The sequence below is a fragment of the Balaenoptera physalus genome, assembly GCF_965194825.1.
Source record: "Balaenoptera physalus genome assembly, chromosome: 6".
NCBI lineage: Eukaryota > Metazoa > Chordata > Mammalia > Artiodactyla > Balaenopteridae > Balaenoptera > Balaenoptera physalus.
Genome location: NC_138885.1, coordinates 127,508,049 through 127,522,198, shown reverse-complemented (window position 1 = coordinate 127,522,198; position 14,150 = coordinate 127,508,049). Strand labels below are relative to the sequence as shown.

The window sequence follows — 14,150 nt, the reverse complement described above, 5'->3', positions numbered from 1 at the left end:
ATACACACATGAATCACAATTAGACAAGCAAGTTCAAGACGCTACTATCAAAGTGTTAGGGAAAAAAAGAGGAAGAGTACAAAACGCTTGCACATATCTTCTGAGGGTGAAAAAGAAGATTGAAATTAATAAAATCTTAAGACTTAAATTCTTTTCTGTGTCATATCAAAAACATGCAAAAAAAACCCCAAAAAACAAAAACATGCAACCACTGTAGTACAACTAAAGTAATATTTCCTTTCTAGGAAGTGATTAAAGTGTCTATTAAATAATAATGGCTATTACTGATCAATTGGGTTGACTGGCTCATCCTTGCCCCAAGATTATAAAATATAAAACATGCTTGCTTTCGCTGTTAATTTTATAGATTTTTTAAAAAATAGCAGACCACCACTTTTACTAATAAAAAAACATGGAACTAAAATAAGAAAGCAAAGAAACAGAATGGAATTCCTGGAAGCCCATTAAAGCAGAGTAGAAAGAAAAGGCTCCCCTGCAAATCTTTACTCTACTGAGTTCCTCATGACGCTAGGCTGCCCCCTCAGAACTACTAACCTCCTCCCTACTGAGCACCTGCTCAATATTAAACATCACACATACATCTAAAGTTAAAAACATAAAAAGGAAACAGGGGTCCTTAAGTGAAAGCTGATCATACAACAGCCTAACAAAAGTTTACTACAATACCATAATGTTAATTCCCTTTCTCCCTCTCTTTTTTTTGTCTTTTAAAGCAAAAACTAACAGTTACTCCAATACTAGATGTCCTCCAAAAATGCCTTTTACATTCAATACTGACAAAGTTTACACACAGGTTTCATCTCAGGTTTAAGGCAAAGTATTTATGTAGTAGACATTAATTCTAAACACATTATTAAATGAGTACTTTCTACAACATCTAAATATACAATACAAAAATAACTTTTTAGACAGTGAAAATTCACCATTCTAAACAACTTATTAAATCTTATTAAAATGACTACCAACAGAAAAGTTGAAAATTGTAAAAAACACTTACTTCATTTCCATGTTTTTGAAGGAATTCAATTTCCTGTTGTGTGAATGTTGTCATGGAGATGGATTTCACCCTGTGTGGTGGATTTAACCCTCGCCTGAAAGATAAAATATTTTACAGATTTACTGTTACAAACTATAGTATTTTAAAAATTATGTATCAGATAATTCAAAACATTTTTAATTAGCACATTTAAACTTGGAACAGTGCTTTCATTCCATAAACTACAAATATTTAAAAATTATCTTAAACTATTAATCCCCACAATAGATATGTCAATGTAAATTTAGTCAGACCCACACTAAATAATATATTTAAAGATAAATTCAAGTAACCACCTAGTTAGAAGCAAACAGTACCTGTAACACATGAGCTTCTTGGAAACACAAATATTGCTTTAGTGTATGTCTGATGGAAGGAGAATAATATATATATGACGGGCTAAATGGTAAAGAATTCAGTTATTAATTATTAAATATTTTCATATTTCCTAAGAAAATGACAATGATATATCAGGTTTGGACGTTATCTGTTTCACATTTCTAAGTAGAGAAACGTTAAGTTAGGTTTTGTTGTTTTGCCTGAAGTTTTTTTTTTTTTTTTTTTTTATGGCTGTGTTGGGTCTTCGTTTCTGTGCGAGGGCTTTCTCTAGTTGCAGCAAGTGGGGGCCACTCTTCATCGCGGTGCGCGGGCCTCTCATTATCGCGGCCTCTCTTGTTGCGGAGCACAGGCTCCAGACGCGCAGGCTCAGTAATTGTGGCTCACGGGCCTAGTTGCTCTGCGGCATGTGGGATCTTCCCAGACCAGGGCTCGAACCTGTGTCCCCTGCAGTGGCAGGCAGATTCTCAACCACTGCGCCACCGGGGAAGCCCTGCTTGAAGTTTTAAACTAATAAATTACTTTCCTTCCAGCTCTTGGTAAGTCATAAAATACAGAAATGAAGATTGCACAGTAGGAAAAACTGAACACAGCAATTTCATCCTAGTAAAACTTCCAAACTTAACTATGAAGAAACAACTACCATATGAATTACTTTCAAGTACCTTTACAACTAGCAATCACAAATTAAGGCTTTAACGATATCATCTAAATTTCCAAAAGTGAAAATTTAGCAAAGTCATTATTATTCCTTTAAAGCAGGACATTTTGTTTTACAAATTCATCTGTATTATGAGAATAAGACTAAATTCATCATATTCACAGCTTATTCATTTATGATATTTATCCTAACAAGTCCTATCTTGTTCCAAAACAATTTAAAAAGGAATTGACTTATTATTGTTCTCTCAAATTCCTCTGCTCCCTCCCTCAGGTTAGCATCTTTGTCTCTCCTTATTCCCTAATACTGCCTCCTTGTTCCAGCCAACCCTCTACCCTTCCATCTCCCTTATAGTATCCTTTCAATAAAAAAAGGAAAGTAATAACTTTCTAACAAGGTAATGTCAAACACTGCTACAAGGGTGTATGTTTTGAATAAGAAAGTTGGAGCAATGAATTATATCCCTCTACTTCTCAAATCATCAAATGAGGGAACCCCCTGACTCTTAAAAGTTACATACAGATGTAATCTCATGAAAGCACTGAACTGTATAGCTTATTCTCTCACACATCTCAAGGCCCTACCATACCACAATGTCCATTTTTGCATAAAGAAGGTATTCATATTACTTAAATAAGTGAACAAAATTTCTCACTTATGAAACAAACAAAACCATAACATACTCATAACCAAAATATGACAGGACATTTTCCCACTTAACAAGAAGACCTATTACAGAGCTTCTTTAAATGCGCTCTCTCAGTGCATTTAAAATAAGATTCAATTTACAAAACTGGTAGACACAATTTTGCAAGGCCAGATTACTTACATAAATTGAGTAACTCCAAGGAAATTTTACATTTGTTCATATTGGTTTCTCTAGTTACTTTTATATTCCATTAATTCTGATAGATTAACTGTATTTTCAGTGCAAAAATTTTTCCTTTTTTAGCTTCCAAAAGCTTTGTATGTGGATATAACATGACTATAAAATAGTTTGGTGGGCTTCCCTGGTGGTGCAGCAGTTGAGAATCTGCCTGCCAATGCAGGGGACACGGGTTCAAGCCCTGGTCTGGGAAGATCCCACATGCCGTGCAGCAACTAGGCCCGTGAGCCACAACTACTGAGCCTGCGCATCTGGAGCCTGTGCTCCGCAACAAGAGAGGCCACGATAGTGAGAGGCCCGCGCACCGCAATGAAGAGTGGCCCCCGCTTGCCGCAACTAGAGAAAGCCCTCGCACAGAAACGAAGACCCAACACAGCCAAAAATAAATTAATTAATTAATTAAAAAAAATAGTTTGGTAAAAAAATAGAAGGCTGACTCTATCGATTTCTTAAGAAGAATGCAGACTGATGAGGCTGTAGTAAAAAATGTAGTCTCATACACTGATGACAGTAGGATAAATTCACCAACATCTGAATAATCCTATTCATGCGTTTTGACCCAGTAATAACATTTTAGGAATCTATTCTAAAGGAGGAATCTGAAACTTAACTATGTACAAGATGTTCATCAAACATCACTCATACTAAAAAAAAATAAATAACATAAACACTTCATTATGAAAGGGGAAGTGGTTAAGTGACAATAAAACTGTACAACTATGCATACTTACGCTTGTTTATTTTTAAGACGAAAATTATATAGTATTCTCAAAGCTATATTAAAAATATCTTCAAAGAAAACAGACAAACTAAATACCCCAAAATGTTAACAGTCTTTGTTTATAGATTATGGAACTGATTGATTTTTTTTTCTATTTATAATTTTCTATTCTCTCCAAGTTTTCCACAATGAAAATTTGTTACTTATTCTGTTACTTATTCTGTAACAGAAAAAAAAAACTGCAAGAAATAATAAACAATTCAATTAACTAGTAGTAGTCCAAAAATTTGGACTTTTAGTCCTGGCTTTATGGATGTGAATGTCTGTGCTGAAGAATTACAGAAAGAAAATGAAAGAACAGTTCTTAAGGCTTTCTTTCAGTTTTTCTAAAAAACCTGGAAAACTTTCCTCCCAAATATAGCCACCAGCATCAACAATTTATCTTTACCTCATTTCTCTGAATCAGGCACTACTGACATATTGGGCCAGAGAATTCTTTACCATGAGGGGGTTGTCCTGTGCACTGCAGGAGATAGGGCAGTATCCCTGGCCTCCACCCACTAAATGCCAGAAGCATGCCCAACCCAGTAGGAATAATGAAAAATGCTTCAAGATACTGATAAATGTCCCTCAGGGGTGTGGGGTGGGACAGCAGAGACCTTCTTTCTACTTGAGAACCACTGCTCTAAATATACCAAATATGTTAACTACCAAGTGAAGAAAGAAGCAGAATTCCTTTGGATCACTACTGAGATATAAATTCTACCTAGGTTCAATCTTCTACAGAACATTCTACACATTTACCTCATGTACAACAAAAAACTTAAATTTTCCCATAAATTTACTATTTCCAGAATAAAAGAAAATAGAAACCCTTAGAAGAGATTAAGGAAAGTGTCCACAAAAAGTAACCATATGATGTCAAGCACACTTATACAAATTGGTAGACAAAAATATAATTTAATAAGACAGAAAGAAATTAATATTTGTAAAGTAACCTAGACTGGCACTTTGCATATCTAATCTCATTAATTTCTACTTACAATAGTATAGCAGACTAGATATTTTGAAAGGTTCCTCTGCTAAAACGTGATACCCCATAAATTATTTAAAAGAAAAAAAAAACCCCTAATTGTTAACATTTCTAGAAAGTAAGGGGGCTCTCAAAGAATTCCCACTTCCCAAAAAAAAAAAAAAGACCAAAAAAAAAAAAAGAGTGAGCTGAAACCAGAAGAGTGGCCCATGTCATACAAGAAAATTCAGTGTTGCTCAGAAGGCAAATACCAACAATAACTAAGACAAGATGAGAGGTAAACCTGAGATATCCCTGTTAAACCCAAGACCCTGGATGGAGAATTAAGTAGCTTCAGGGTGGTAGTATCCCTAGATCGCAGAAGAATATACAAATCCTCTCAAGAGAAATGTATTTCTAATTTATAAATTATGCTATCAGGATTTGGAAATATTAATTTCAATAAAAGATGAGATATAATAAAAATCATCACACAACAACAAAACAAATCACTGAGCTTGAGTCAGTAAAAACAAAAGCTTTATGCCACCTCTTCCCAAGACTTTAGCCATTGGATTTATCAAATACAAAATACAAAGTAAATATAGCATGTAGGAAACGTTAAAACAAACAAAAGATGGAATAAAAATGAAGAGGAAATGTGTAATTATCAGAATAACCATTAAATTTAAAAGTCAGAACTTTCAGAAATGAAAAATTATAAATGTGGAAATTAAAAATTCAACAAATTAGTTAAAGAGCAGATAAGACACACCAAAAGAGAGATTTGGTGAATTAGAAAACAGAAATAAGAAATAACCCAGAAGGCAGCACAGACACTTAAGGAGACAGAAAAACCAAGCGTTTTTAGAAAAGGAAAAAAAAACGGGGGTGGGGGTGCTATTCTTGCTTTTGAGAGACAGAATTGAAAGAATGAAGGAGAGGCAATATTTGAAGAGCTAATGGCTGAGATTTTTAAAAATCCAATGAAAGTCATGCGTCTACAGATATAGGAAGCACAGCTTATCAAAATCAGGACAAATAAAATTCACACTTAAAAACATTTGGGTGAAACTTCAAAGATAAACAGCACATCTTAAAAGCACTCAGAAAGAAAAGACAAAGGAAACAAAATCTGACTGAAAGATTTTTCAATGGAAACCAGAAAATAGTGGAATATTATTACCTTTAAGTAGTTAAAAAAAAAAAGTTGTGAACTCAGCAAAAATATCTTTGAAGTCTAAGATCAAAATGACATTTCCAGATAAACAAAAACCAGAGTTTACCCCAGGAGATCTTCAAGAAAGAAACATACAGTTGGCTCTCTGTGTCCCTGGGTTCTACATCCAGGAATTCAACCAACTGCAGATCAGAACCACTGGGGGAAAAAAATTCCAGAAAGTTCCAAAAAGCAAAATTGGAATTTGCCATGTGCCCAGCAACTATTTACACAGTATTCACATTGTATTTACACCTATTTACATAGCATTTACATTGTACTTACGACCATTTACATAGCGTTTACATTTTATTAGGTATTATAAGTAATTAGAGATGATTTAAAGTAAACAGGAGGATGTGTATAGGTCATATGCATCTTATATAAAGGACTTGAGCATCGTCAGATTTTGGTATCTGTGGGGCATCCTGGAACCAATCCCCCATGGATACTAAGGGATGACTGTATACACTTTAAGAAGAAAAATAACCCCAAGAAGGTCGTGGGATGCAAAGGGGTGAGCAAAAAAACTGGGAAACACATTGGCAAATCTAAACAAATAGCATCTGATTTCAAAATGTCCTATGTATGGTGGAGGGGAGGGGGAAAATTTAACATTTTATCAAAAATAACACTTAAGTGAGAGTACTTTGTATTTTTAAAGACTTTGTATTATTAGGGGAAGGTTAAAATACTGATTAACTCTAGAATGCTAGGATGGATAATAAAATTTCAACAGTGAACATAAAATAACATAGAATTTACAGCTTCCTAACCAGTATAAAGGGGAAATCAAATCAAAACAAACAAAAACAGTCTTTTTTTTAAAAAAAAATTAAACATACACTTACCATAAGACCTAACAATTCTACTCCTAGATATTTACCCAGGTGAAATGAAAACTTGTGTTCACCAAAAAATCTGTATATAAATATCTGTATGAAACAACTGGGTTGTTTCATATGTATCAAAAACTGGAAACAACCCAAGTGTCCCTCAAATGAGGAATGGGTAAACTCCCAAGCAATGACATACTACTCAGCAATAAGGAGAAATTGACTACTGGAATATGTATTGGGTGGGCCAAAAAGTGCCTTCAGTTTTTTAAGTAAAAATAGAAGACACATTTTTCATTTTCACCAAGAACTTTATTGAACAACATATTCACCCTTTTGTTCCACTACCTTCTGCCATTTTTCAGGCAACTTCGTAATTCCATCTTCCCAAAACTTTTTATCTTTTTGAGCAAAGAACTGTTCCAGGTGCCTTTTACAGTCTTCCAAGGAATTGAAATATTTTCCATTAAGATAATTTTGTAAAGACCGAAATAAATGGAAAGCCGAAGATGCAATGTCTGCTGAATACGATGGATGAATCAGAACTTCCCAGCCAAGCTAGAACAGTTTTTGCCTGGTCATCAAAGAAACATGCGGTCTTGTGTTATCCTGATGAAAGATTACGCGTTTTCTGTTGACTAATTCTGGACGCCTTTTGTCGAGTGCCGCTTTCAGTTGGTCTAACTGGGAGCAGTACTTGTTGGAATTAACCGTTTGGTTTTCCAGAAGGAGCCCATAACAGGACTCCCTTCCAATCCCACCATATACACAACGTCACCTTCTCTGGAATGAAGACCGGCCTTCGGTGTGGTTGGTGGTGGTTCATTTCGCTTGCCTCACGATCTCTTCCATTCCACATTGTTGTACAGTATCCAATTTTCATCACCAGTCACAATGTGTTTTAAAAACTGAATGTTTTCGTTACATTTCAGTAGAGAATCGCATGCGGAAATACGGTCAAGAAGGTTTTTTTCACTTAACTTATGTGCAACCAAAACATCAAAGTGATTCACATAACCAAGGCTGGTGCATATGATTTTCAACGCTTGATGTGGATATTTTGAGTATGTCAGCCATCTCCTGCGTGGTATAACGTAGACTGTTCTCATTTATTGTTTTGATTTGATCGCTGTCAACTTCAACTGGTCTACCTGACCATGGAGCATCGTCCAACGGAGAAATCTCCAGCACGAAACTTTGCAAACCACTTTTGACACGTTCGATCAGTCACAGCACCTTCTCCATACATTGCACAAATCTTTTCGTGTGTTTCAGTTGCATTTTTATCATTCTCAAAATAATAAAGCATAATATGCCGAAAATGTTGCTTTTTTCTCTTCCATCTTCAATATTAAAATGGCCAATTTTGGTAAGTCTTTTTAAATGCATGCTGATATGACAGCTGCCACATACAATCTAACAAAATTGTTTCAAATGAAGTTAAAGACAACTAAGTGCTACTAAAGCCATCTTACAGAAAAAATGGAACAAACCTTTTGGCCCATCCAATAACAACTAACCTGAATTAATCTTAAAGGTATTATGCTGAGTGAAGAAGGCAACCTAAAAAGGTTATATACTGTATAAATGACATTCTCAGAAAGAAAAACTATAGTTGTTGGAGAATAGATCAGTAGAGGCCAGGGGTTAAGGAAAGACAAGGGTTAGAGAGTCTTGAGGGGTAACTGAACAGGTCCATTCCATGTTCTGATTGTGGTAGTAGTTACATGAATCTATACAGATGTTAAGACTCTGAAAACTACACAACAAAAAAGTTGGTTTTAATGTATGTCAACTTAAGAGTCCATGTTACTATCTATAGAACCACAATTTTTACACAAACTAAATTTTTTTCATTGGCAGACTACCTTCTCCATCTACCAAATTTGATCACTTAAATGAATGAAATCCTCAATCAAAACTGAATTATTCATTTATCTAGTTATTTTCAAGATATATTCCTGGAAGCTGGTGCCACTTCCCCTTTTTCGCTAAGCCAAGTTTAGCTATCATGTGAATCCAGTGTTTATAAAAAACTTTACTGTAATGACATTAGTCATAACTATTGGATGAAAGTGTTAGGCAAGTAAACCACATCATTTTTACTGTGCCAATATTGAAGTACCACCCATTCTGGATCCTAAAATACACGTTTTAAGTCTCCAGTTTAGTGCAAAAAAAAATTTTTTTAATGACTCATTTAATAATAGCAGTATTAATATTTTGAAAGCATGTTTGTCACTTAATTGGTTTCAAGAAGTTCCAAAGTTATCTACTGGTGGAGCCCAATATGCTTCTGCAGTACAATTAAGTCATATGCAGATTCCCAGGAGTTTTAGTTTTAACGACCACCACCCAGGTATGACTGCAACCAGATGGTGTGACTCATTCCATATGTCCACCAGTATGCTACTCTTAACTACGCCTCAAACAATCTTCCAAATAGCCATTTGTTCAACTCAAATTACAATGTGTGCTAGATGAATAGGTAAGAAAGCTTATTTAGCTAGTTTTATTAATTGTTTTTCTCCTGCTGAGGGAAAAGCTGGTTAAAATATTTTACTAGGCTGTGGAAATTTAGGTGGTTGTTAATGCTGGCATAAAGTAATAAAGCTAATCTGACATTTAAATCTATTCCAATCTTAGTTATTTAGTAAAAATATTACATACAATGTTTCATATTATAAAAATTATACATTTAAAATCTACAACAAACGGAAGATGCCTTTAACAGGTTATCAAAAATCTACAGACTTTTGATACCAAGATATGTATGTATTAGATAGTCCAGAATATTAGTTTATCCAGAACCCAACTTTAAAACACTGAAAATACACACACACACACCCATGGTGCAAACTATAATTGTTATTTCGGGTTTTTGTTTTTCAAAGCCAGAAACACTACACTGTAAGGTCCTTGTAACATTTAGGGCAAGCACCTAAAAAATAATACCAGCAACAATTTAAACCTAATTAAGGTATTCTTGCTAAAAGTGGACAAAACCCAAGAATGTCTTTACTACCTCTCTAAACTCTACTGAAATGATAGCAAAGTAATAAAAAGGCATTAACCCACAAAGAGAAGAACAGAGAACAAAGAAGGAAGCCAAAGGCATACCAAAATCTAGAAAATTACCAGCAGTAACTGACTGTGCAAACTAAAGAAAGCCAAAACAGATGCTCCTGTAGAGGTGGGAGAAGCCAACTAAAGATGATTCCCACCACAGAACCCCTGGAAGCTTCATGAAAGGAATCAAGCCACAAGTTGGGGGATTTACATAGGGTCAAAAATAGATTCCCAGTTTCCCTACTTCCATAAGACTACCCCTAAGAAGTCCTAGGCAGAAGTCTGAAGGAAAATCTGATCTGGAGAGGCTAAACCAAACAGACTCTGGACTCAGGCACAGCTGAGGATCACTACTGGGTACTATGCTAAAAAATGGAGGCTTATCTGAGACTCTACACACTGAATGATAATAGGTTCTATGCCCCCAGTTCCCTCCCTCAACTTGCGCCTAGAAGAATGACAGCCAGGTTTTTTTTATTCCCCAGTAAGAAGACTGGAGAAAAAGTATCTATAAACTAGCCAAGCGTAAGTTTCCAATCCGACAAGTCCAAAATAAAGCCCAAGACATTGAACAAAAAGACCTATACCAAAATACTTCAATATAGGTTCAGAATAGCAGGGATAAAAAGATCATATATACTCCCAAAGAGGGAGTGGAAAATAGGGCACAAAGAATGAGGACTGAGAATAGAATCAAACTTCTCAATAGCAGTACTGAAGGATTAAAGACAATTAAGCGGGACTTCCCTGCTAAGAGCAGTGGTTAACAATCCGCCTGCCAATGCAGGGGACACAGGTTCGAGCCCTGGTCCGGGAAGATCCCACAGGCCGCAGAGCAACTAAGCCCGTGCGCCACAGCTACTGAGCCTGCGCTCTAGAGCCTGTGCTCCACAACAAGAGAAGCCACCGCAATGAGAAGCCTGCGCACCGCAACAAAGACCCAATGCAGCCAAAAATTAATTAATTAATTAATTAAAGACAATTAAGCGATGCCTTAAAAATTCCAAGGGTAAAGTATTTTCACCTTTGTGAATGTGAGGGCAGAATAAGACATTTTCAGCCATGTAGCTCTCAAAACTGATCTCGCATTAACCTTGAATCAGGAGGCTGATGGAAATGCGGGGGTCCTGGAAAAAGAGGTTTCAACACCGGTTAGGCATGAAGGGAATTTCCACAATGAAGGCAGGAGAAAGTCCCAGGATGACAGCTGCGGAGCAGGCCTAGAGAGCAGCATTTCCAGACCAGAGGATGACAGAAGTACCCAGGAAAAAAAGAAAAAGTACCTGACATATCTGGTCATATTGAAAACAGTTATATACCTCAGCCAGAGATAATTTATCTGGGGATATATTAATGATACACACATGGAAAACAATGCAAGCGAAGAAACCTAGACAATTACAAACTTCAGGGGGAAAAGGCTGTACAAGAAAGAAAATGCAGTAGTAATATACTGTACGACTTAGCTGAGAACAGTATGTACATAATGCAATAAGGTAAATACTAAACAGTGATTTAACCAAAAATTGTGATGTTATACTGAAGGAGTAGATGCAGAGTATAGGTGGAGAGTGAGAGTGAGAGGAGTGTTAAGAGGGCCAAAGCCTTATCTTCCCTCTTGTACAGTAGAGAAGTCAACAGACAAAAACAAAAATTGAAAAATCAAAAAATAGCTGTAAGCATGTTAGCTAGAAATACCAAGGTAAATAAAGAACAAAAGAACCGACTGTCTATGGTAATCAGAAACAGAGAAAGGGAAGAGGCGACTGCTGCTGCTCGCTGTAAGTCCTGGCCTTTTTAAACTACGTGCATATATTCTTCTGATAAAAATTAAAATTCAATTGAAAACTAAACATAGGGGCTTCCCTGGTGGCGCAGTGGTTGAGAATCTGCCTGTCGGTGCGGGGGACGCGGGTTCGAGCCCTGGTCTGGGAGGATCCCACGTGCCGCGGAGCAACTGGGCCCGTGAGCCACAATTACTAAGCCTGCACGTCTGGAGCCTGCGCTCCGCAACAAGAGAGGCCGCGATAGTGAGAGGCCCGCGCACCGCGATGAAGAGTGGCCCCCGCTTGCCGCAACTAGAGAAAGCCCTCGCACAGAAACGAAGACCCAACACAGCCAAAAATAAATAAATAAATAAATAAATAAATAAATAAATAAATAAATAAATAAATAAATAAATAAATAAATAAAATGGAAAAAAAACTAAACATAAAAAAGAATGGAAAATAAATGGTTCTTTCCCTTCAAAATCAAATTTAACTGACATATACGTAGGCTGGTTTCTTTGATGAAAAAACATTCCTAGAAAACATGAGGAATTTTTAAAATTTTAAATCCCTCCTATTTCAAAAATATCAGGTCTCTTTACTAGACACTAGCCATCTTTTTATAGAAGTACCTACTGAACACAACTGTTCCAAGTTAGAGCCACCAAGATTCACAGAGTAAGAGATAAAGGTTAGAAGAGAGAAATGAGGAAGTTTTCACATCTTCCCACATTATTAGTTCTGCTGATTTTCATACTTCCCCCATCAAAGATCTTGCAAAATTTAACCAAAAAATGGGGGAAGAACAAGAATTTTTAGAATCTGACACTACAAGGAAAATTCCTCTTCCTTTTCTAAACATGTATGTTTCTCTGTAACTTCCATACCTGGTCTTGTATCTCCCCCTACAGAATAAACCTATTACCCTATTACCTTTTCCACATAAAGGCCTTAATTTACCCAAAGACAGTGACTACATGAACAGCGCCCCACCCTCACTCTCTAGTTTTTTCTTCTTTAAGCTAATAACACTTCTGGTCCCTGCAAATATTCCTCTCATACAGAATTTCAAATCTCCTTATCCTAATCAACTTCCTTACACCATGCTCCAGTTTGTTAATTCATCTCTTAAAATAAGCAACTAGAATAAAAGCAAAGTGTAACTATGACTTCCCTCCCTCTAAAAAGCAGTTATGGTACCAATCAAAAAGAGACCATGTCTTACTCAGGAGTCTTTGGAAAAATATGTTCTAACTTAAAAACAAACAAAAACTCATTCCCCATACATAGAACAATTCAAATAAGGTTCCTATCCCTCCTATAAGTTAATAAATTTCATTCTAATCATGTCCAATCAGGTGTCTTTAGGGCAACAGCTCTAATGTGTGAGGCTGTAAAGAATGTCACGAGGAACCTATCAACAAAGTACCCAAAGTTATGAATGATTTACTTTTTTAATATACATTAGAAGAATCCAAGGTTTATATTCCTAGATAATCATCGATTTGACCATGTAGACTGGGAAATGCATTACTGAGTGGAGGAAAACACAGGAAGGGTAATGGCACCTAGTCCTGAATATCTCCACAGAAGCTTCTCAAGAATGTAAGCATTATGCATGTTGCATAGAGAAGACTGAAAATTATCAGTCTGGGGATTTGCTTATTTTCCAAAGAGTGTACTGAAATTAGATACAGAGGTTTCTAAAGAGGCAATAAATTTTAAATTGAGGTCCAGAGATCAGCAAGTTCCTTAAAAGAATGTTTTAATTCTTTTTATTTGTAATCCAACTCACAAAATTGTAATATAGATTTAATCTAGATAAATTGTACAACCACTACTTTGAAACTGACTAAAGGTCAAAGTGTTTACAATCACACTGATCCAAATTCACAGACAAATGAGAGAAGAACAGATACGAACTTGATATAAAAGTGCCTTGGTACCTATGTGCCAAACTCAAAACACTCAGTATCAGAACCAGGCAGCACCATATCCCATTACACTCACAATACACAGCAACAGTTTCTAAATAAGTCAATGAACAGACATTTGAAGCTAACTAAAACTATTTAAAGAAAAGCATGACCTAACTATAAAACAAAAATGCATGATACATCCGTAAAGTACCTGTTCTGCCTTTTAAAATCCAATGAAGTAAAATCCACCATTTAAATCCCTCAAATATAGAATTCACAACAATTTACATCAAGCTGTAAGTTCTTTAAATTTAAAGAACATTTAAATCAACTGTAAGTTCTTTTACATTAAGAGTGTAAGCTACATTTTACAATTTAAAGTTGTGGAGAATAACAGTACTTTCCTTATATGATTGTTACTAGAATAATGCCTGACACAGAGTGAGCACTCAGTAATTCTAACTAGTAGTTATTATTACTTATTTTTCATTTCTTTAATTTTTGTATCCCCAACACATGTACTGGTGCCTGGACTTAATGAATATTTGTTTAAAAAAGAAAAAAAACCTCTGCCCTTCACAACTGAAAAATTATCAGTTTTCCCACTCACACTAAATGGAAGTTGTCAAAATATCTCACTGAATGTAGCCAGGTTAGAGTACTAA

General features: G+C 35.7%; 1 protein-coding gene across 21 annotated transcripts in view; it reads right to left on the bottom strand.

The window, feature by feature from the left end:
- AGFG1 (ArfGAP with FG repeats 1) overlaps positions 1-14,150 on the bottom strand; it is a 71,696-nt gene that overhangs the window by 50,954 nt on the left and 6,592 nt on the right. For all 21 annotated transcript variants that reach the window (XM_082464639.1, XM_082464635.1, XM_082464634.1 and 18 more), the window contains exon 2: positions 1,019-1,112. In XM_082464639.1, coding sequence (XP_082320765.1) covers positions 1,019-1,112 — 94 coding nt within the window. The remainder of the gene's footprint in view (positions 1-1,018; positions 1,113-14,150) is intronic.